The 25,315-nt window shown below is 34.0% G+C and overlaps 2 protein-coding genes across 2 annotated transcripts; one reads left to right on the plus strand and one right to left on the minus strand.

Moving 5' to 3' along the window:
• Nucleotides 1-172: 172 nt before the first annotated feature.
• Nucleotides 173-5,964, plus strand: LOC123662752 (RNA-binding protein 41-like). The gene is made up of 5 exons (XM_045597551.1): nt 173-177; nt 266-541; nt 3,280-3,856; nt 4,425-4,572; nt 5,503-5,964. Exons 1-5 carry the CDS (start codon nt 173-175, stop codon nt 5,619-5,621), a joined length of 1,125 nt encoding a protein of 374 aa, XP_045453507.1. The 3' UTR covers nt 5,622-5,964.
• LOC123662633 (SWI/SNF-related matrix-associated actin-dependent regulator of chromatin subfamily E member 1-like) lies at nt 5,478-17,334 on the minus strand. The gene is made up of 14 exons (XM_045597446.1): nt 17,268-17,334; nt 16,852-16,896; nt 16,396-16,610; nt 15,464-15,667; nt 13,653-13,734; nt 12,854-12,958; nt 12,246-12,379; nt 11,981-12,121; nt 10,847-10,951; nt 8,926-9,103; nt 8,660-8,773; nt 7,794-7,871; nt 7,192-7,323; nt 5,478-6,255 (listed from the first exon to the last, which is right to left on the minus strand). Exons 1-14 carry the CDS (start codon nt 17,332-17,334, stop codon nt 6,221-6,223), a joined length of 1,635 nt encoding a protein of 544 aa, XP_045453402.1. The 3' UTR covers nt 5,478-6,220.
• Between the last annotated feature and the right edge of the window lie 7,981 nt (nt 17,335-25,315).

The following is a 25,315-nucleotide window of genomic DNA, read 5'->3' on the forward strand; positions in this document are numbered from 1 at the left end:
TTTGGTCAATTGTGTTTGTGAATTATTAAATTAAGATGGATATTCTTTGATTCTTTGAATTTAGCCTTTGTTATGGACTATTTGTTTCAAAATACGAGTTGTATATTTTCTATGACTAAATATTAAGAATTATAACATTGATTATATATCCTAAACAGTTTCTTCTGTTAAAATGTGGTAAGTTATTATTTATTTTTCGCTTCCATATATTTTTTTGTGATTATTTGTGTTTATTTTATATTTAATATTTATTGTTATCTTTTAGTTCCGAAATGCCGAAAGAATTTCAAAAGACAACTGAAGTTTTACCTTTCACGAAATACGGACTATCAACATCAGAAGAATTTCGTAAAGTCGAGAAAGATATTCAGCATTTGGAATGGTTAAAAAAGGTCGGCTTAACAAATGACGAGATAAAACTATACGAAGAAAACGAGGCAGGCCTCTTAGATCAACGGAAGAAGGTTGAATCCAGTGTTTTGAAGTCGAAATTGGAAGGACTCTATAATAAAATTAATGAATTTCAAAATTCTTCAGGAAGGTAAGTCAGATGTTAAAAAATGATATATAAATAATGATATACTTTTTATTTTATTATTTTATTAAGATAGCTTACAGCTTATTATAACTATAACTAATACAGAATATAAATAAAAAAGCTAATAACAAGTTACCACATATAGTACCAAAAAAAATCTATATAATGCTCAACAAGAATAGTTGTTACCAGTGTGCACAGATTCCATAATAGATCTAACAATCGCCATTTTTATTGTACTAATAAGTCGATATCAACATTAATAGTATTACATGCCCGACAAGCTTTAATAAATACACTATTCTGTCAGTAGTTTGTACCTAAGGATGATATAAGGTTATAAGGCTTGAGCCTTTAGCATTAAAGATTTTACAGAATTTTGACAACTTATTGATAAAACAAATAAATATGAATAATTATAATATTTTTTATGTATTACACAAAAGTACACTTAAAAAATTTCTGTATTTTGTCTATATGTGGGTTTCGTAAATATGAAAACGTTTTTGAATTTCATTTAATTGCTTCCTGTCCAATTTCCCAGGGTTATTCACATTCTATCTATTTTATTGTGTGTTTAATCCTGCTACAATTACCTATCTAAGAAAGCAGTTTGATATGTTTTTGTGTGATATTTGAAACCTTATTGAAAATCTTATTGTAGAGATCCCATCCCATTCTTCATCTTTTTACTTCAAATCCTCTACTGTCAAAGCTTGTCGTATTTTGGAATTCATTACGCCATTTATAAATCGGGTTCAAACATTAAAGTCATTTTAATAAATTAAACAAAGGAATGTATTTGTGTGTCATTGTAAATTGTGTTGCAATTTTTTTAATATTTCTATGTTTTTATGTAAATTTTTAATTTTTTATTTATTATGTATGTATAAACTTATTATATGTGTATGTACGTATTGTAGTCTATGTGTGTATTTATGAAGCCATCCATAGAGTATGGTCACTTGAAATTATACCAATTTAGACCCCTCTCTGCCATGATTAGTCAAATTCAGCTACTCCCGTCCCCGTCATGTCTCATATTTTTAAGCACACCCCTCTTCTCCTTTTTGGGAAAGTATTTTATGGACAACCCCTATGTCCAATATACATATATATACATTTATTTTTGTAGGTGTTTATGTAAATGTGATATTTTGTACACAGCCTCTGGTTTAGTGCTGCGTGTAGGTGCTTAAACACCGGCAGTTTGTGGGTTCAATTCCCGATTGGGATGGATATTTGTATTTGTATCAATATTTGTTTCAGGTTTGGATGTCTGTCTTTGTAGTTCTTTCACCATGCCGGAGAGTTTGTTTAGCTGTTGATCCTGGTTTTCATAGATACCTGATAACAATCGTTACTCATAGTAGGGAATATAGCTGTTCAACCGCAATGGACTAGCATAGTGGAATGAGCTTCAATCATTCACCTATATGGAGAAAGATGCCAACACCCAGCAATGATGTGATGACTATGATCGTGACATTTTGTAACCCTTCCCACCTATTATAGCAAGTCCTCTGCTCGAACGTTGCCTGAAAAAAGATCGATCTATAAGTGAGAAGGTGTCTTTTTTATTTTATTGGGAAACCCTTTTGTGTACTCTATAAAGTGAGGAAAAAAAGTAGGAGTCCTGGAGGTTTATGTCGGTTTATCTTACAGTCTATAATTCTATGGTGGGCTGAAAGTATTCTGACATCGGCAGAAATAAGGGCATTGCTTGCGCATTCATTAGTCTTTGCCAGTAATTGCTGTTTTTTTTTTTTGCAATTTGCCTCGTAACACCTTGTACGAGAACGGCAAGCCAATATAGATAGTTCGTCGTCCAAACTCTAAAACTTTAAGGCGAAATGGTAGCAGATTCTTTTCTGCTATCCAGAAGTCCTCCCAAAGTAAACAGGCTGTTGATGTATTTAGTTTTGCTTCTAACTCTCTATTTGTTCCACGTATTCTTGTTAGCTCATTACTATTTCAGTAAATTACTCTCGATTGTTCCACATATTCATTTTACCTCATTACTATTTCAGTAAAGTACTCTCGATTAGCGATTTAACCATGGCTCGTAGTGAAGGTTCTTTTCCTCTTTCGTCGACTAACAGTCGTCGGTGTTCCTCCTACGCCTAACATTCTTGGATATTGTGTATCGCAGTGCCTTTTGGAGCATCGCAATCGTGATACCGAGGCTTTTTTTCTGGCAATCTTCCAGATATACTTTCGAAAGCAACTGTCCTACACTACTTAGCAGACGTCCCAGACTAATTAGCATAACCGAAAGATAAGTCTCTTTAGTTAAGGAAATCTCTACGTTCTAAGTCATTTTCGCAACACTGAGGTATTGATTGTTATAGAACCAGCGGTTGGTGTGTTCAGTATTACCCCTCACATGTTATCTACTAATCTATTATTATTATTTCTCTATTTCTCTCTGCTGTAATTAACGGGACACCTCTGCTCTAACACCGATGAAAAACTCGGCATGTAAGATTAGTAAGCTTAGAGCCACCACAACTCCTAGTCGTTGAATCTGCGTAGCAAATGGACTCGCGCCAACAGTTGCCATCCGAGGCACTTCTAAAAGCGATAAGGCGACCTATTGCAATTAATACGACTGGTCGACTTCTTGCTTCTAGAATTTTTGTAGCGTTTGTATTAATGTGCAAAAAGTGTAACTAATCTGTTTCCTACTTCTTTAATAATATTTGTATGATTTTGTGATCAGCAGTTATTAAACATTCCAGCTGTCAAGAAAGCAAAAACGCTGCTGGCTCTGCAAATCAACCAGCCGATGATATAATCAACAGAATACATAAACACCCACTAAAATTCTATCCAGAAGGACATCCTATGAATGAACTTAAGGAAATCGAAGAAGATTTGTTCGGTCATTTAAACAATGATAATCTCATTCCTATTACAAAAAGACGTAAGATTTTACGACGTCTAGAACGTAAAAAAGAGAAAGTTATGTTACAACAAAAAGACCCCGGCATCAAACCCATCGATCCCACACCAGGTCCGTCAAAAGTAAAGCAAGGAAGTTTATGGGATGTTAAAGATATATCAGGAAAACGACCAAAGTCACACCAGGATGTAATAGGACCTAAGCAAAACACAATGTACACAGTTAGAGACGATAAAATAGTCAGGTTGGAGCCAGTGCAGAATGAAGAAGGCGATCAAGAGTATAAGGCTGTCGATATTGTAGTTCCAGTAAATGCAGCTGAGGAACAACTTCTAGAAGGTACTAAGATGTGCTTGGATGATATTAAGAAGATTGAAAGGTTCAAGGACTATGAGCCAGGAATACCTTCTAAAGTAAGTTATTGTACATAAGAATTAAGACTTTTTAGGCAGTTTGATATTAACACTTTCTGAAAGACTTCAGTAAATTAAAAATAATAAAAACAATCTTTAATGTAATCACATTTGAAAAATCATTACGTCAATATATATTTAATAATTAGTCTCAGTCGATTCTATTGTTTCAAAAGGAGAATATATATATTTCATTATAGATAGGCGTGATTGAAAGCTCTTTATTTCACTTATTTACTTACATACAAGCAATATCGGCAGAAAATGCTTGTTAGACATAATGTCGTACAGGTAAAAAATGCTTTGTTGTGTATAGTTATGGTTAGTAACTTTGAAATTCACACACCAGTCTGATAAAAATTATTTAAATAGGACTTACACATGGCAAGAGAAGAAGCAGCTTTCGAATAAAAAAAGCATTATTAATATCGGTAAACCTAGTAAAAAATTATGACGTAACTAATATACGTAAAAAAATATATTCGAATTTTTATTGATTCTTTTTTGAATTCTAAAAAATAGTAAAGAGTTTTATATTGATATTTTACCAAAAAATCTATTTTTACAGGTACTATTCCTTAAAAATATTTCACCATCAGTTTCACAAGAGCAGTTGATGCTGCTCTTCAATCAGTTTCATTTGGAGAACGGAGGCCCTGTGGATTTAAGACTGATGACAGGAAGGATGCGAGGCCAGGCCTTTGTCACTTTCCAAAGTAAGTTTTATGTATTTTATTGTTTAAGTTTTATGGTATTTTTGAGTTTTAAATAAACAAAACGTGTGGGGGTCATGATGTATGCACAGTTGAGTTCTATTGTCCATTGCTGTGACTTCCTAGCCAATGTGGCATCTAAAAGGGTTACTTTTGCATATTGTTAATTGTTTACTTTCTAGTGTGCTGTCAGCACATTTCATGATATGTAGTTGCAGCCCTCAGTTACACTCGGTTGAGATACTCGCACATATCGCTGGCCCCGGGCAATAAAGCGGTAAACGCCGGTTACACCCTTTTTAATGTTATTTAATTTTTGGCTTCTCTGAGTATCAATCTATCACTCTTATTTTTTTCAGTTTTTTTTATTAATATTTCGTTAGAATAAATGACAATAACCGTTTTATTGCATGGATAATTCTCTTACGACTAAGCTATGTATTATTGCATTACTCTAAGAAAAATAACACAAAAAACCGGTGAACATCTTTACAGTAATTGTTAATGATCTTGCAATTAAAATAGTATCATCTATGAATTGTATTATACATTTTTTTAATTATTTCATTAAAAAATTATACGATTTGTTTTAAAAAAATTATTTTTAAAAGCTTAAATTGGTAAAAAAAATAGCTTTCCTTTGACATATTGAACGTCTGTTTTGGATCACTGTACACTGCACTATAAACAAATTAGCTTCTTTTATTTCTCCTGTAAAATTTGATTTTTGATATTACCGCTTTATTGCCCGGGGACAGCGATATAATAAATATGTTGTTCAGTTGTTCATGTTATTATTTCGCCACTTCTTATATACATATAACTTTTACCACACCTTTACAATCCCCCGCTAAACTAGAATCTATTAAAACCTACGAATTACTATATAAACAAAATAAAACACTGCGTATATAAGAATATTTTATTTTACAGATGAGGACTTGGCCATACAGGCTTTAGAGGAAGTAAATGGAACAATCATGGATGGACGTCCAATAATAGCTGAGTTTGGAAGAAACAGCAACAGAATCGTAATGGAGGAGAATAGATAAACAACTATAATTTATAGTTTTATTATCTTTCTAAGTGTACCTACTCTTAGAAACTAATTTATATTAAGTGATAAATATATACTTTTATCCTAAGTATATTAAATGTAAATAAAGTATTATTCACATTAGAATAACATAGTTATAAAAAAATATATTATAATCATGCTCGTAAAATCATTGATGTTAAGTCAGATGTCTAGGTGTTTACATTTTTCTAATATTAATAGTTTTCAAGTAAATGGTATGTCACTGTGAAATTACCTGTATGTCTAATATTAACTGGATTTTCTTAAATTAAGAATATGTTACAGACTAACTGAAGTACACATTTATTAATTCCTTATGTTTTATTTTACTTTCCCTAAGATACACCATTTTCAAAGTTATCAAAAAACAATAGAAATTTATGTAAAACATACAAACATTAAAAATTTACACAAGATTCCTTATTGAGTTTTCATATCTAATCTAAAGAAATGTCATTTCACATTAATATTAGAAATTGTCCAATATGAAATCACTGAAAATCTTCAATGCACTTATTGCACCTCCTTGGATGAAGATTTTCTGCGTCGTTTCACGACGCGTTTCGGTGACAATCATTCGGCCTCTTTCTTAGCAGGTGGCTCCTCAGCTGAGGTAGAATAATACATTATCAAAATTTATTAATAGTATTGTTTTCTTAATAGTATATTACAGATGCCGCGTTGGCGCAACGGTCACAGCCATGGATTGTGCCGATTGCGCTGGCGGTTGCGGGTTCGATCCCCGCACATGACAAACATTTGTATGTATTGGCCATACAGGTGTTTGCCGTGGTCTGGGTGTTTGTACAGTCCTTGTGGGTCTCCCCACCGTGCCTCGAAGAGCACGTTAAGCCGTCGGTCCCGGTTGTTATCATGTACACCTGTGATCGTTACTCATAGTAGGAAATATATCCGCCAACCCGCATTGGAGCAGCGTGGTGGATTAAGCTCTGATCCTTCTTCTAAATGGGGAAAGAGGCCTATGCCCAGTAGTAGGATATCACAGGCTGAAGCGTATCTAATAGCAATACGACCGACCGCCTTTGCGCACTTTACTTGAGTATGTTCTGTATTTCTTTTTATTATTCACTAGTTTCTGCTTGCGGCTTCGTCCGCGTGGAATAAAAACAATTCTGTCATACATTATTTTTGTAAAACTTACTGTTTACAGACACGCAGCGGGAGCTCTCAAAAGGGAAAAAAACCCGATTTTGAAGCATTCTTCATTGGTGCTCCGCTCCTATTGGTCTCAGCGTTATGATTAATATTGCCTATAGCCTATCTCGGTAAATGGGCTATCTAACACTGAAAGAATTTTTCAAATGGGACCAGTAGTTGCTGAGATTAGTGCGTTCAAACAAATAAACAAAATCTTCTGCTTTATAATATTAGTATAGATTGTGAATGTAGTGACTGCAATAAAGTTTTTATCTATATAACTAGGTTAATACATAATATATAATTGTAAGTATAAAAGAAATGTAATAAATTTTACAAAAATTAGTGAAAATGATTACTGCCTTTAACCACGGCTTAATACTCACGCTTAAGTTCGTGGTGGGGATGGGGCGCGTGGTGCGGGTAGTGGTCGGGCGGGTAGTAGTGCGGGTAGGCGGGGAAGCCGCCCGCGTAGCCCGGGTAGTAGCGCCCGCCGTAGCCCGCCGCGCCGTAGCCGCCTGCACAACCAACGGGTAGTGGGCAGTCAATACAATTATTGAAATTGATGATTCAAAATTAAAAGCATTGTATGTGTATTGTTTGTTTCCCAAAGAAAAAAAAAGGTGGTTCTGAAATAAGTAAGCCAGAATTTATGACTATTTATGAGGTAACCTAATAAATAAATGGTTGTGAAGCGTAGTTCAGTAGTAGGATTCCAAGGTAACTTTAGTAGGATTTTCTCTTCTCCATAGTCTGGAAAATTACACAATACACAATAATATTTGTAATGAGTGGAGATCAAACTCGCAACTGCAAGCAGTCAAGTCAGTCATGTGTTTTCTGTGCCATGTATCATAACTTTTAAAGAACGTCACAGATATCATTGATTCATATGTAACTTACATTTAAATTACCACTTACTCAACAGACAAATAAAAATACTAAACTGGCTAAAATTAATATTTTAACCTAATTTTTGTATACATACCTGGTGGAGGGGGAGGTCCACCGTGTGGGGGGGCTGCTGGATGGGCCGGGGCGTTGGGGTTTGGAGGCATCATCATCACTGTAACCATTGTTTGGATTCTAATAAAGATTTAGTCGACTAATAACTATGAAGAAAGTATTTTTTGTTTTAAAAATTAAAGAAAAGGTTTTAATTAGTCACCAATAGAAAACAACAAACATCAGAAGAAAATATACATTAAAATAGCAGTCATTGTTCATCAATGAGTAATACAGTGAAATTTTATAGCCAAAGTTAAGAAATGGGCATTTTGAACAATTCTCTTAACACTATATTAACACTTTTACTTATACAGGCATTGACGGATGATTCACTTGGAAACTCCCGATATTTCGGTCACCCGTAACTTTGGCGTCAAAAAACAATTAGTCATTTATCATCATCATCATTTCAGCCTATCACAGCCCACTGCTGAACACAGGCCTCCACAAGTTCACGCCAAAAATTGCGTGAACTCACATGATTTCAAGACACGCCTTGCCCATAGTCACCACGTTGAGCAGGCGGGTTGATGACCGCAGGGCTGGCCTTGTCGCACAAAAGACGCTGCTGGTCGTTTTCGGCCTGTGTATTACAAAGCCAGCAGCATTTTTAAGTTCCAAGGTGATAGTGGAACTGTGTTATCCCTGAGAGGGGATGGCTATATTCTTTACTACCGTAGCCACACAGTGAAAAACAGTCAATATCGGCGTTAAAAAACATAATTAGAATAGGTAATTTCAAAATCAACAAAAGTGGTAAGTCCCATATAAGCAAAAGTTTTGATGGTAAGCATGTAAGCTTAAAAACATATATATTAGTATAGACTATATTTTTAAATATTTTACCAGGCGGTGTGGGTGAATTTATTTGAGATTGAGGCGGCAAATTGGCTGGTCCCGGCGCTGGGACTTCTCTGTTGTCTACTTTTGCTTCAGCTTGTTTTTCTTCCTTTCGTTCAGCTTGAGTTGTAAATAAATTGATAAATATACATATATGTACGTAAGCTTGTGTAGGTGAAGTTTATTAAAATACCATTTACTAGTTGCCTTTAAAAAACCAAACAACATTATTTAAAGATATATTATACTATTAATATTTATGTTACCATTACCATCAGTCTCCGATGTAGTGGTCTCCGGAGCGGGATCCTTAGTTTCCCTTTCCGGTTTATTCAGCTCTGTGGTGTTGTTTGCATCTGGCTTTACTTCCGTTGTTGACACTTTGTCCACTTGGGTCGGTGCGTTGGGCCCAGATTCAGACTTGATCGCGTTTTGATCTTGTTCCATTGGCTATTTAATGAATTTGAATTAATTTTTGTGAATATGTAGTTGTACTAATAATCTAGGACACTGCAGACAATCTTGCTTAAAATCTGGAATCTGACTTGAGAAGTACGTTGTTAACCTTACAGAAGTTCACAGCCAAGTCATACTACCACCAAGTAGTGTCCTTGTGGCTTTGCAGGTGCTTATAGGCTACGCTCACGATCAGACAGACAGCTTTATTTCATTTTAGGCTCGCTATTTAGCACGTAATTTGCTAGTTCTTACGAGATTTTTTGTAATACACCCAATGTCATAAAAAAGCATGGGGTATACCTATAAGTGACTGTGCAGTTAGCGTAAATAAATTAAGTTTTAATAATAAGATGTAAAATTGTAAGAATCGTTGGTATACCAAATAAATAAATAACTGTCAGCGTAGATATGCGAGTCTATGTGTGCGCGTATGAGAGCATGTGTTCATGTGTACTTGTGTGCGTGTTGTTCAGTTAATTTTAAAAATTAGTATAATAGTACGTATAGTACGTAAGTATTTTTACTGGTAGAAACTGGTCGATCTGAAAGCCGATCTTCACCGAGCTGATACTAGAATGAAACATACTTAATAATAAATTTAGTATATTAGATAATATAATAAAAATGGGTTCCCTAAAAAAATCCTGGTGACCATTTTTAATTATTAAAAAAAAAAACCTAATAAATAAACACTTCACACTCAACGGCCCCCAGTAGGATTTTCTCCTGTGTCGGGGGTCCGGAAACACATACAATTCACAAGCACAACGCCCAGACCACGACAAACACCTTTATGGCTGATACAAATGTGTCGTGAGCGGGAATTGAATCCGCGACCGCCAGCGCCAGTGCGATGACCGCTGCGCCAATTTGTCGTCAAATTAATTGAAAATTGCAACATCAAGATAATAAATTTTTGTCTTGATAGTATGACACGTGTAGATTTGGTGCGTTCCACTAAGCGACCGTAACGACCGCAACGCCTTTTTTATCGTAGCACCTAAGGCCCGTGGTTGCGAGCGATCACTCGACGTCATAGATGACGCCACTGTTCGCGACCACATCGCACCCACTTCACCCACAAAATATAGGTGGGTCAGAGTGAATAGTGACGGGAATTTAAAAAGAACAACTGTCAATGTTCGATTGTGAATGTTATCTCTCCAATCGTCCCTTCTTCTCTTCATCCAATCTTCCATTCGGCAAAAGCGCTACAATAAATTCCCGGAAATCCATGTTGAATTCAGTTTCATTCCAATTCATGCGAAATATTTACTCACAACCCCTACAGCTGCATGTTTTCACTATGCTGCCATATTGCGAGCACACAGCTGACACATGACAACAGCCAACAAACAGCCAGGAATAGTGGGGCTGCCGGGAACTAAGGGCCGAAATTGGCGCGTACTCATGTCTTTTGCCCGTAGTTACCACGCAGACGTTAGACGCCGCTGCCCGTCTCCGGTCTGTGCATTTTAAGCCAGCAGGTGGATGGTTATCTCGCCATCGGTCGGCTTCACCATTTTCACGATGGTAATGAAACTTTATCATCCCTTAGTCGCCTCTTACTACACCCACGGGTAGAGGGGGTGGCTATATTGTAAGCTGCCGTAGCCACACAGCACATTTAGACCAATACAAAGCCCAAAGTATGACACGTATAGATTGGGTGCGTTCCACTAAGCGACCGTAACGACCGCAACGCCTTTTTTTGCGTTACCACGTGCGCCCTACCTCGTGCGGGCGGTCGCGCGGCGCCGCCGGGCCGCGCCGCAGCTGCTCCAGCGCGCGCTCCACCATGCGGCTGAACGTGTCGTCGTCCACGGCCGGCTTGCAGTGCTGCCGGCGAATGTAATTACGGTATTTAATAAACACGGTCCGCTTATCTGAGGTAGGGCACAGCAGACTTCCTGCTCAAAATATGGAGCAGCCCGATGGGGGTAGTACCTCGACCTTACAGAAGATCACAACGAAATAATACTGTTTTCGAGCAGTGCTGTGTTCCTGTTGGTAAATAAGGTGACCGGAGCTCCTGGGCGGAATTGGGGGTAGGGTCAGCAACGTGCTTGCACTACTTCTGGTGTTTCAGTAGTACTATGGTAATCGCTTACCATCATCATATATATATATATATATATATATATATATATATATATATATATATATATATATATATAAAGGTCATCAGTCCTTAAGGAGGAGGTTCTAGATTTCAATCATGTTTTTATCGAAATAAAACTTCTTTACGCACACTCGACTTGGAGAGTAAGCTCGTGAATGCGTGCCGAAAGCGTTACAGTGTGATCGGGCGAGGGGAGTGAAAGTTGAGAGGGGGATATGTTGGTGAAGCGAGAAAGAGAGAGGGAGATATGTTAGTGAAGAGAGAGAGAGAGAGAGAGGGAGGGGGGATAGAGAGTGAGGGGGAACGGGTGAGAGAGGGGGTAAGGGTGAGGGGAGGGAGATGGAGAGGGGGGAGAGGGAAGGGAGATGGAGAGGGCGGAGAGGGGAGAGAACGGGCGAGGGGAGAGAGGGAAGAGAGGGGAGAGATGGCGAGAGGCGGGTGTGGTTACGTTTCGTTAATTTTACTTCAGTCGTGTGGTCTAAGACCGTTTCTTTTAGTGTTTGCTCCTAACGATTTATTGGATGTACCGATTTAGATGATTACCATATTGTGTATTCGAAAGCTGGTGTTTGTCATGTGGTCTTATTTAAATTTTAACGAGTACTAATGAGTAATTTTGAATTATCTCTTATAATACCTATTTAACTACTTCGACAATGTTGGCGAAGGCATTTTATTACATGTCAATATAAATTGGATTCAGTTTTTTGTTTGTTTCCGAAGCAACGCCCAAGAGTACATGATACCTTCTTTAATTCTTCTTGGAAAGCCTCACTGCTCTCAATAAATTTACGTTTCTTCGCCTCAAACTTCTCTTCGATCTGCTGTAACTCGTCCTCGAGTTTCTTCTGATGCATCGTCAAAGATTGGACTTGTTTTTTCAGTATCTAGAAAAAGATATCTCAAGTTAGTTTGTTAGGGTGTCGTTGAAAATGGGACTTGGCGTGAGAAATGGGACGAGAACACAGTCCAGGATAAAACAAGTACATATTTAGTTAATAATATTAGTACCTGCATCCGAGCTGTAGTGACAACGGACCGAACATCCGGCACAACGGTGTCCGAGAAGATCTCGTTTATCAGTCTGTGGTTCCTGAGGTAGCGAGCGTAGGCCACGTGTTTCACTGATAGACCTTCGTCTTGATCTGAAACAAATTCACATTGACTCCAATATTTATTGTGATTTCTTAATACTGTTGTAGTTTGTTTTAAATTAGAATCCAATATTAAAAAAAAAAAAAAAAAAACATTTGCTTACACACGAAGGTCCAACGATCGACGCAAAAAGAGAAGTGTTACAAGTTTGACGCCAATGACTGTTTTTGGCTTCATTACACTCAAACGAATAGACAGATATCAATTCAGTTTTTTTTTTTTTCGAGAACGAGCGTTTCTTTGTGGTGGTTCTCAGCTACGTTTCAGTAAAATCGATGCAGCAGTTTGAAGAGTATCAGCTCCATTTCAAAATGATGTAAAGCATTTTTGGTCAAAAAAAATCTTATTTTCGTGTTATTACTTAATAGAGGTTCTCTTAATTTTTAATTTAGTTTTAATAATAGTTATGTGTTTAAAAGTCAGCGCCCTAGTTTCATTGTGTACATTAATGTATTTGGACATACCTTCTTCGTCTTCGGCGGGTTGTATGTCAATTCTTCTGTCTTGCTGCTGTTGCTCCTTCTGCGAACTGCCTTTCTTACTTGAACTTTCCTCTTCCAAGTTACCAACTGTTTACATATAATTAATTTTAACCATGGATGTAGCATAATCTTGGTAGATTTAACTGTAAGCGCTATTTTATAACGGTCGCAAATTCGATTCTAGTTATATTCATTATGTATATTCAAACATAGTTATATACATCCAAAAAGGTTAACAAAGATATTGCAAATATATATTTTTTTCACATTTAATTTAGCCTTAAAATTGCGGCGTAATTTTCTATATCCATATTTTAAACAATAAATATTGTACACGCCTAATAGAACGTTTAGAAATCGATTATTACCTAAATATTTGACTATGTTAATAAATAGATAATAATAAGTACTTGAAAAATTATATACAAATTACAAGGACATTTTTTATTTTCAATTTTATTTTATAAAAAATAAAGCCATAAACAAATTTAATTTTTTTTTAAAGTGTAAATCTTTTCGGTTCTTTAGCTTTAGTGACATTATAATTTTCCTTCGTAAAAAAGTATTTTTAATTATTTCCAGTTCTAATTACGTATATATTAAACAATCGTAAAGTATAATAAATATTTGCTAACTAGCTAGTAACTCTGCTAGTAACTTCAATGAAACTTTTTTTATAGCAATCTCTATATATATATTAAAAAAAAAAACTTTTTGACATTTAAAAAAAAAGACGCTTAAACTAAATAAAAAATACATGCAAACATTTCCATACCCTTACCGACAGCCTTGTTCTTCGCCGCTATATACGCCAAGTACGCTGGAGAGTTGTGATATGTCTTCAAACTTTTCTCGTACTCCGACTGTATAGCGTATATGTGACCCGTGCATTATATGTATGAGTGCATGTGGAGGAAATATAGCCTTTTTAGATGTGCGGTGTTAGTCACTTGTGATGGGTCAATCGAGTGACATTGACTTTACGATTGGCGGGAAAACTAAAACTGTCACTATCGCTGTGAAGGTTTCATTGCTATTGACAGATGACTAAAATATTGTTGAAGACGATTCGTTTTGCTTACGAACCGTTTTTAATATAGCAACGAAACTATGATAAGGTCGTCCCTTAGTATGAGTTTTCAAGTAATAAAAGCATTGAGACATTTTTTTTTTTTATTTTTATCTGGTTTTATGTTATTTATTGAATGGTAAGAGTATGGATTCATTAAAATATTAATGAATAGCAAATTATAATTAGCATTGTCTATAGAATATTAACGATAGTGATAGTTTTAGACAACTCTGTTTTTACGATAATTTTTAATTTAAAACATTATCGCAAAAAATTGACACTACAAAAAATATAAAAAAAAACAACATGTAACTTAGCAAACTGGCAGGTTTTTGTACTTTAGGAAATACAATCTTTGTTAAAATAAAAATCTTATTACTTTCTACAAATGTAAGTAGCAGTATACTTCACACATTATGAAGCATCAGAAAGTATAAAATTTAACATTCTTTTTTTTTCACACAATTACACACACGGTCGTCTGTTCCTAAAGTAAGCAACTTAATGTTATAGGTAACAGCCGACTGGTATAGCTACGTTTTTTTTTTCATTCTATTCAATTATTTTGTCACTCAATTGATTTAATTACAAAAATTGGTAAAAAAAAACTAACAAAAACCGTATATGGTCTAACTTTTTAAAAAATTAACTGAAAAATGACATAAATAAAAACGCCTTTTTTACAATCCGTGCAAATATACAGTGGAAAAGAAAACTGAGCTTTTACTAACGTTACTAAATATTCTGTGAATGAAACCAACATTGATATTAAGAACGAAAGGCAATAAATACTCGCCGATACGAAATAATCAACAGACAGCCTATTCCCATTAAGACAAGCAAGTGACATGAGGTGTTACATGACATTTCTCAACCTATATCTATACATGTCGAGTAGGTCATATTAGTACCTCTGTTTTTGTGAGCCAGCCATTGAACATACGCAGGCGAGGAATGGTATGCTTTCAACATTTCTGCATACTGCGCCTATGTCCAAAATTATATGAACATTATTGGATAGTAAATTTTGGAAAATTAACTAAACTGATTTAGAGAGACCGATTAAGATTCTTTAACATACATTTTTTTTAAATGAAATTAAATATCTAAATTTCCTATTAAGCTATCTGCAGCTTAATTTCAATGTTGAGACCCAAGTCATGGCCAAAAACCAAATCTAATATTAGTTAAATTTCTTAGAGATAATAAGAAAGTCCCTATTTAAATTTTTTTTTTTTTTTTAAATAAACTAAGCTATTTTTGAAATTCTTTTCCGATATTTACTAACCAACCTGATAAATTATTACCAAATTGTATAGGAAAGTTGGTCAGAAAGTGTATGAAATAATACCTACATCCTACACGATTTTACGATGTTACAACCGCTAAAAACAATACTTCAAATCTATATTTTAAATTTTATTATTTAATTAAATGACAAGCAGTCCAGTGAGTTTTCAAATCGTATACTTTTAGTAAAAATGTATGTATATTTAACATATTTGAAAAAAAACCCTTACCTTCTCAGCTTCATATTCATCAACGAATGCATATTTTTCTGACTGGGGCAAATCTCTCCACATTCCCCCGATGATACGTCCAATCTCCCATAGCTTAAGATCTGGGTTTGCCGCTTTCACACTGTCCCATACACGTCTGGAGTACCTCATGTATGGCATAAGAGGTTTTTCTGGTGGCTTCGGTGGCTTGGGGAGACCCGCGCCCTGTTTGTTACATAAGATTAAAAAAAAATTATAGTGCTAATTTTAGTTATTCTCTGTATGTTTCTTAAAATTCATTGACTTACCTTTAAATTTAAATATACAGATAGTTAAAGTCATTTTAGGTCATAAAATTAAAAATAAATAAATAGGTAACGAAAAAGAAAAGAAAATTCCTTTCTCCCATATCTAAATAGTCATTTAAGAGCATTTACTTTGGTTTAATTGTTCAATTGTTTTTAAGTAAACAATAAGTATAAAAGTGTGATTCTAACCAGTTAGAACTCTAAGATAAAATAACTTTCAATAAAACAAATTGTTGACAAAATATGAAGATTAATATCCAGTTGTTATGTGAAGAATTGTTGTCCCACAAATTGTTAAATTTGGAAGTTTAGAAAATATCTTGTTAGCAACAAACCGTTTTCTAAATAAATATAACAAATAGAGCCTGTTTCACTGGTTGTGGAGCACTATTTGACAGATATGCTGTCCAACAAAAAAAGTTTTTAACATATTATTCTTTTCCACCATCAAATTCCACAATATGTATGAGATATTTCTATTCGGAATTGTAAATCTAAAAATTTTAGTTTATTGAGAAGAAAGGTTCTAATGGCCTACCTCCTGCTGTTTAGTGTTTTTTTTTTCGGAACTTATGTGCAGGATAATCTTAATCGACAACTGGTAAAACAGGCCCTTAACCTATAGTGTATCATAAAAGAACTTACGCTCCCAGCTCCCTTTCCAATCTTCTGCGGCTGGAAGCCCGGATGTGAGTGTACAGTGGACACGAATGGGCTCGTCTTATCATCCTTGCTCTGGGCCTGCGCCCCTCCCGTACGCCTCGCACTCTCTGCACCGAAACGCGCCTGATGTTGCCACCCGTACCCACCCCCGTAGGGGTGATACTGGTATTGGTTAGGCGGCGGTGCATTCATACCGCCTTCAAGCCAAGCAGCGCGGCAATACAATGAAAGAAAAAAAACAAAAAGCGTAAAGGACAGGACGGGAATGGATAAGCAAACGATCGAAAAAAAAAAAAATTAGTCTTAGCGGCCAGCGAGTTTAGTAAGCTCTAAAACAGATGTGATTGCGAGATGATTCGTAATTTATTATTTAACCCCAGAACCTGATATGTGTGATAATTTTGAATAATATTAAAAATAAATCACGTGTGTGTTTACCTTTCATCATACCGAAACTCATTGGGGGCCCCGCAATCATGTAGTCTGTTTCGATAAACATAACATGGAACAAATTGAACGTAAAAATGTAAGTCTAATGCATAAAGAATAAAAGAGTAAATAAAGTTGCAGATGCAATTATAATTTTAAATAGAAGCGGAGAGAATGCGTCATGCTTGTCCGATGGACAGCGATTAGATAACAGCATCACTAAGTACTTCAACCAAGCTTGCTTGTCGCTTCTCGTACTTGCATGTCAAGTTAGTAGCTAACATTCTATACATTAATAAATCATAACATTAACTAGATGCGAGACGGCAACACTATTGCCTTTATTCTAATTTAACTATATCTATAGTTTAATAATACTTTTCTAATGATTAAATGACTTTTATATGGATAGGATAAATACGAACGCGGATTATTCTGGGGGCTTGGCATCGACATTGATGTGTTTTGTTTATAGCTGTTCAGTGTGGCCATAACACATTGGAATCTGAAAAGTAAAGGAAGGAAAGATAAACTACTATCTTGTAAATACATATAATGCTAAATGTCTGCCGTTGAAGATAATGGAAAAATACTGGATAGATTTCACATAGATTCACAAGTGTTCTTTTTAAAACTTGGCTTCAGCCTATGTTTTTATGTAACATTACATTTACATATTTCTATATAAACAAAACTAAAACAGTAAATACTTATTATACTTTGTGTTTGACTATATAAAATCATGGTTGCCTGTAAGAAATAGCTTTTTAATAAAATTGATATTGCATATTTTGTTATAAATCTTTCAGCGTTATATATGTAATAATGTATTAAATAAATGATTTTACATAACATTAGTTTTGAGAATTCCTTTTGTTACAATACTGAAGGTCACAGCTAAATAATCAGAGAAGATCAGAGGTCTTGGGGAGTCAGGGATAGAGTCAACAACACATTTGCAATGCTTCTTGTATTGCAGGTGCCTTGCAAGTGTTCAGTTTGACAAACCGTATGCTTGTTTGCCACTTTCATATTAAAATAAAAAGCTTCCAATATTTCCAAGGATTTTGTAGACGCCATGGACATGGGCCACTTAGAGGATAGACAGAGTAAGTCCCGCAAAAAAATGTTGGTAACAGTAAAACTGACAGTTTTAATTTGTTTTAAAATACCACTACTGCAACTGCTTACCATTAGGTTGACCCTATGCTAGCTTGCGACTCTAGTCCTATACAAAGAAAAAAAAATGAGTTCAGTGACATATATTCTATATGCACAGAGAAGAAAGTAATTTTTCTTCTGATCTTCTCGATCATTTTTTCTCTGCACATAATACATTGTCAACATGTTAAGAATATGGATGAGGTATAGTGGTATCAGTTATTTCAAAATAGGTCTTGCAGTAATTTGAGTGAATCTACAATGCATTTACCTTTAGTTGTGTCTTGTTTAAATTACTGCAAAAGAATCTATCTTATGACAAGGCATTTGTGTTTTGGTCTCAAATAATTCTAAATTTTATGACAATAGTTGCATATAGGTTGTTTTTTAAATTATATTTTGATGAGTACAGGCTATGAATGCATTTGATAATATTAATAATCAAAGAGAAAAAAATTGTAGGTAGACAAAAAAAAAATTGTGGTGATAATTAACATAGTTGGTTATAGAGATATTACGGTGAAATACAAAGTTAATAACCGTTCTGATTAAACAAATTAATCTGATTGAAGAGTTAATTAATACTACACACAACGAATAATTCAAATAAGTAGTACGGAAATAATAATATCTTATAGATATGGGCTACATTACTCGTATTAATAATAATCAAAATGTATTTGCATGCGAATTATTTTTAAAGTTATAATGCATTGTAACTTACAACAGCGTCGACAATAACCTGACCTATTAAAAGATACTAAATGTACTTTAAATATAAATTTTACAGATTTATAGTACATAAAACTATTAAATAAATTTATTAAGTACTAACTTAACCAATTAAAATATATTTTATTATGTCGATGAGCATTCCCAACAAGTATGAAGTATCTCTAAACATATTGACTTTAAAAAGAAGAAAGTCAAAATTTACCTGAAAGCAAAATTTTTACTTCTCACTAGGTTGTAAAATGTATTTATTTTACTTTTAAATAACCACAAACTTGGCGTCATTCGCTACTCGCTTGACGCCATTTTCTCCGACATATTGGTTATATGATGACACATGACATCAGGGCTGCCAGGTGAACAAAAAGTGTGATCGTACGCCAACTACAAAAAAATCGTATGCCAATCGTACAGCCCTTTAAGACTAGGTACTAATTTTTTTATTATAGATTATCAAAATTCGTTTAGTTTTAGAAAATAAATGTCATAAAACTATTTGTTACACTTATACAAAATTTTCTGTGATCATATTTTTTAATAAAAGAATTTGTTGGGTTAAGCTTCGTAAAATTTTCGTTTCTTCTTAATTAATTGCTTCAATACCTAGTATAAAACAAAGTCGCTTTCTCTGTCCCTATGTCCCTATGTATGCTTAAATCTTTAAAACTACGCAACGGATTTTGATGCGTTTTTTTTTTAAATAGATAGAGTGATTGAAGAGGAAAGTTTATATGTATAATAACATCCATTAAATAGTGGAAAATACTGTTATTTTCAATTATAAATGCAACTTGAGCAGTTTTTTAACACTTCAAGCAATTTAAAATTTTGTATACATCAAAAGATATAGGAGTTTGAAATTATTGATAAATGAATATTTTTCAACGACTTTTTTGATTATTAATTAAATAATTTAAGGTAAGCAATTTAAAAGGACAACGTAGTTGAATTGAGCTATTGAAAATCTATCGATTAGTATTTTTTTTTATTACAAGTATCATTATTTTGCAGGCTGGGGTGGGGTAGGTCCCGCAAACGTTGCTTTGCCATATATCATAGATTATACACTTATATACTGGTATAGATACGCCACTCAGAAATTAAAATTGATGTATCACGACCTCTCCCACCAACAGATGGCGTGCACATACAATTTTATTTTTATAATAATGCTACAGATGGCGCTGTTTGTTTCCTTTTTTACCAGAATGATTATTATTCAAATAATATATGTACTGTATGTGCTTTTCACTTTTTCCACTTCTTTATTAATATAAACAGTTTGTATTAATAAATTGGTGAAAATAGTGTGAAAAGTATTTTATATCTATTTATCATTAATTTTCATCAAAAAGTAACAAGTATGTATATTAAGAATATTTAATATTTTTTTTTTGTGTTACATATTAAAATTTTGATTTCAAATTAATTCTATTTTACCTAATATTAACAGAAAATCGACGGTTTAAAAATAAAACACCAGTACCCTATAGAATTTATAAAACTGTTTGTTTATTTTCGTCTTTTATTATAATAATCGGATGCTTATTTTTTAACATGGTCATTCCTATCAAAATTTGAAAATTTTCCATTTAATAATCGATTTAATCCCAGGCACCAACTGTATACAATCACCTTAACACAAAGATTGCAAATAAAATCAACCAAATCAACTCTATATCTCTCACAAGTTATTATGCTTACTTAAGTTCAATGTAGGGACAGTATTCCTCGTCAATCGTCTTCTTGATGATTTGAAGTACTCCTCGAAATGTTTGTGGCATATACGAATGGAATTGTAAATATAATTGTTTCCTTTTTCTTGAATTATATTGTCAAGTACAGATTTCTATTGGTTAAACTTCTCTGTATGAGGATATTCCCATTTAGGAAAGCGATGTAAATGTCCTGAAAATTTTTAATATTCTTAAAATATTGCCTTATACGTAAAAGTGATACTAAAGACACATAATAATGAATTCTAAATGCAATGAAAGGAATAAAAAGAGTTAATTATTACGTCTATTTTATTAAGGGTAGTGTATTTGTATCTTTGTTAGCAAAAAAAATATTATTGGTTAGCTATTAGTTGGGCAGCAACATATAGTCAGCAAATATTTTTCAATCAGTGTGCAATTTTTATTGTCTCTGAACAGTATATAGTATTTTTTTTTGTACAGCCGAATAAAATAGTAAAAGCAGCAATGAGTGACTCATGTTAATTTAAATTTTGGTAAGCACTCAAGAGACTAAGCAAAAATTTAATTTTGTGCTGGTAATATAAGCCTTAAAGATAATAATGCCTACTGAAATAGTAGGCATTATAAAAAAAAATGCCTTACTGTGAAATTAAATTAGAACAAAAAAAATTCGAAAGAAAGGGATCCCCTATTTAGTAATATTTTGATAGTATCATATATATAGTGGAGAAATACTGTTATGTTTGTTTGTTTTGTTTGTTGTCCATAAGAGATAGACATATACCATGGCGAAGTTTTCTGTAGACCTTTTCAATGTGTACAATACTTAGTACATTATTTTGATAAATCTCCTAGGGTTCAGCCTGCGTTTGCAATGTAAGCGGAAAAAATGTAATTATTTACGACATCACATTAGAAACCTCAAATATAACAGTATTTCTCCACTATTTAATGGATGTTATTATACATATAAACCTTCCTCTTTGACTACTCTATCTATCAAAAAAAACTGCATCAAAATCCGTTGCATAGTTTTAAAGATTTAAGCATACATAAGGACATAGGGACATATGGATATAGGGACAGAGAAAGCGACTTTGTTTTATACTATGTAGTGATGATACACTCTTAATAAGTTTTTCGTCTACTCCTAATCACTATCTAGTCATAATGTCTTAACTTCGGTTTTATCAACTCAAACACCCCTATTGAATTCAGGAACATCATGATTAATCCGTTTACACTTAAAGCAATTAACAATATGTTTTTTTTTTTTACAACACATCCCCAAACTCTATTCTTTTTACTACATTTCCGTAAGCAATGACCATTATGTTCATATGACGTTAAAGCTAATTTCAGTCTTGTGACCCATTCGTCCCACGTAACAATACTGATGACTGTCCTTCGTACCATTTTTTTAGCAGTACCGACTAGTTCGGGAGTTCATAGCGACTGGTCTGTTTGCTATCCCAGCCATAATCTCAGAGCATTCTTTTACTTTATTTAGCCAATCATCAATCGTTTGTTTTTTTTTTATAGGGTCAAATTCTGGAACTACGTTGGTATTAGTAAATCTTTTTTTTTACTCGATGGATTTATAGATGAGATATATGAAATAGATTATAGAGGTTATTTAATACATTTGAGTAATTCATAATTAACAAAATTACAGGGTTGAGCCTGTGGCGTCACGGATTTGTGATTTTTTCATGAACTTGATGGTGGAGTGGACTACGTGACTACTAGAGCCTTTTCTACAGGGAGTTTGCAATCTATGGGGATTCTGTTTGCTATGACTACAATCCCTACTTTTACTTATCGGGTCATGTCGCCGCGTATTTGTTGGTGGCGTACGCGATGTACGCCATTGCAATGGAGATATTACAACTAACCTGCTTAGACTTTTTGACTGCAGCTTAATCCTTGAAGGTGATTTTCTGGATCTTCGACACTCGGAGCCACGCCTATTGGTGCGATACGTTGCTGGCAAACGATGACCTTGTTTTGATGAGCCTCGAGCACGTGTCCTGGATCAACTGCGTGTCGAGGATCCTCCCAGCACAATGCTGAGATGCCTCTTGGTGGACCTTCGTCTACTCTCGGACCTTTCACAAGGCATCTTCACTAGATGTACAAATTTTGCGATGTCCAATGATCTGAAACAATTTTAACAAAGAGTATCTATTACACAAAAACATGTAGTATATCCTAAGCAAATTATCAATTACCGTTCGGAAAGTTAGATTAAGTTACCCAAGTTCATAGTTATCAGGCATATGCCAGCGAAATTACCGCTAAAAATGTGTTTTACCATTTGCGAATTCTATCAAAATAAAATTTTTATTTTTCATTATTAGGTTTTTTTTATGAAGGTATAATTATATGATACAAACCATACCTACGTTCATATTCATAGATTATATGTTTTAAGCCTTTCATAGCCCGAGATTTATTACTCCTCCTACAAAGATGAGATTTACGTTTTCCTAGCTTTTCGAAATATTACAAAAACACACAACTAAACTAAAAACAGTTTAATTACATTATAAAACATTGAACTAAAACAAAACGGCATTCAAATAATTTTTTTTTAATGACAATCAGTACAGTTTACACTACTGTAAAACTATTTAAACAGTCGAAAACAACAGTTTAAAGATTTAAATATGCTAAAAGTGAAGGTAAACAAAAAAATATCCAAAAAAGAAGAAAAACCGTTTTGTTAACTTGTTGACGGTACTTATATAAAATTTTCTTGGAACCTTCAAGTTTTGTAGTATTTTAGAATTAAAAAGACTGTTCTTCTTTCTTCAAATACACTTTTATTACAATTCCTTTTAACACCAATTTTTAGTTGAAATGACCAACTTGCTTTGTAGCTCAATGATGAATCCCTCCTTACTCATTGAAACAATAATGAAATAAATAAAAAGCGTTCAATTGACTAAGGAATGATATTTCAGTCAAAACACCCGGAAGACGAAATTGAGCTACAAAGAACTTAAAATACTGTTAATTAATACAAATACAAGATAATATTAACACATTTTTCTATATGTCGAAATACAAGTTATTCTATAGTAAATCAAACAAAAGTTTATACAAACTTCCTTAATTATTCATAACTTTTAGTGAAGTTGACAATTTATTTTTAATGCATGAGTAAAATATTTTATATGTGTAATATTTATTGGAAATTAAGACATAAATTAACAAACATAAATTTGCAAGCTAACATAGGTAATTAGCAAGAGATTTATAAACAACAGATGCACCGATCACGCCATCTAGCACATGGTTCGATACTCACCTACACTCACTCATTCTATCACTCGAGTCACTCTGACGTGTATAAAACGTCCGAAGCAACCGCGGCTAAGGCAGTCTTGGCTCTGGCTTGGCACGGTGCACTCGTTGTAACCTGTTAGTAGCTCAACCTAGACTCTTATAATAATTAATTTGTGCAAACAAATTAATTGTTACATTTTATATTATATATTATATTTTTAACCGACTTCCAAAAAGGAGCAGGTTCTCAATTCGACTTTTTTTATGTTTGTTACATCAGAACTTTTGACCGGGTGGACCGATTTCGACAATTTTTTTTTAATCGAAAGGTGGTGTGTGTCAATTGTACCACCAATTTAAATTTATTTGAGATCTAACAACTACTTTTCGAGTTATATCTAATAATGCGTTTTTACTTGACGCTTTTTTCGTCGACCTACGTCGACATACAGCATAACTTTCTACTGGATCTACCGATTTTGATAATTCTTTTTTTGTTGGAAAGGGGATAGCCCTAGTTTGGTACCATGATAAGGAAACCAGGATCTGCTGATGGGATCCCAGAGAAATCGAGGGAAACTCTTGAAAATCCGCAAATAACCTTTTACTGGGTGTACCGATTTTGATAATTTTTAATTTAATAGAAAGCTGATATTATATGGTCACATATAAATTTTATCGAGATTTGATAACTACTTTTTGAGTAATCTTTGATGACGCGTAGTTACTCGACTATTTTTTCGTCGATCTACGTTGTATTACTCTTCGATGTAATTGAAGTCGGTTTTTTTTTTAGTTTGCGAGCAAACACAATTATGACTATATTATATGTATGTATGTATAACGATCTATCATTTGACGAGGCAGGGCGTGCAATTCGCCCAGAACCCCAAGGGGCCTCTGCTACGCGGATGACACTATGCTGACGGCCCGGGGCGGCATTTTTGAAGAGGCGGCCAGTCTGGCGCGAACCAGCACATCGATAGCAGTCGGCCGCATCGAGGCACTGAGTATTTTTTTTCTATACCTCCGATATAGTGGTCTGAGCACGTTTTCTGCTATTTTCTCTTTCATTTCTGTTCTCTTTCATGCCTCTCTTACTTTCATGCCGCATACTTGTTCTTTCTTTCATTCATCTCTTTCTTACTCGGGGTGGGTTCCACACTACTTTTTTTTTGCCTGCTTTTACTTAGCTACACTTACTTAAATTGTGCGCAATTTGTTTTAAAAATGATTTTGGTTTACAGGGCTATTATTTTATGTTGTTATTTTTGTACAATGTAATTTTTTTTTGGTGATGTTTATCATCCCTATTTCAAATTATTTTAATTTTGGCTAATTTTAATTTATACAATTTTTATTCTATATTATACACTATTGGGTCTTAAACTATGCTTAATCTATGTTAACGAGTTGTATTACTTATTATATGTATGTATACGTATATTTATTTACTTATTATTACTTTATTATTAGATTGTTTATTTGTATAAATATTAAACTAACTTTTACAATATTCGGCAGCGGGAGCGATAGTGTAAATTCATCTACAACCACCTCCGTCTATTTTGGCCGAGCGATACCGGCTT

This window comes from Melitaea cinxia, chromosome 19 (genome assembly GCF_905220565.1).
Source record: "Melitaea cinxia chromosome 19, ilMelCinx1.1, whole genome shotgun sequence".
Classification (NCBI taxonomy): domain Eukaryota; kingdom Metazoa; phylum Arthropoda; class Insecta; order Lepidoptera; family Nymphalidae; genus Melitaea; species Melitaea cinxia.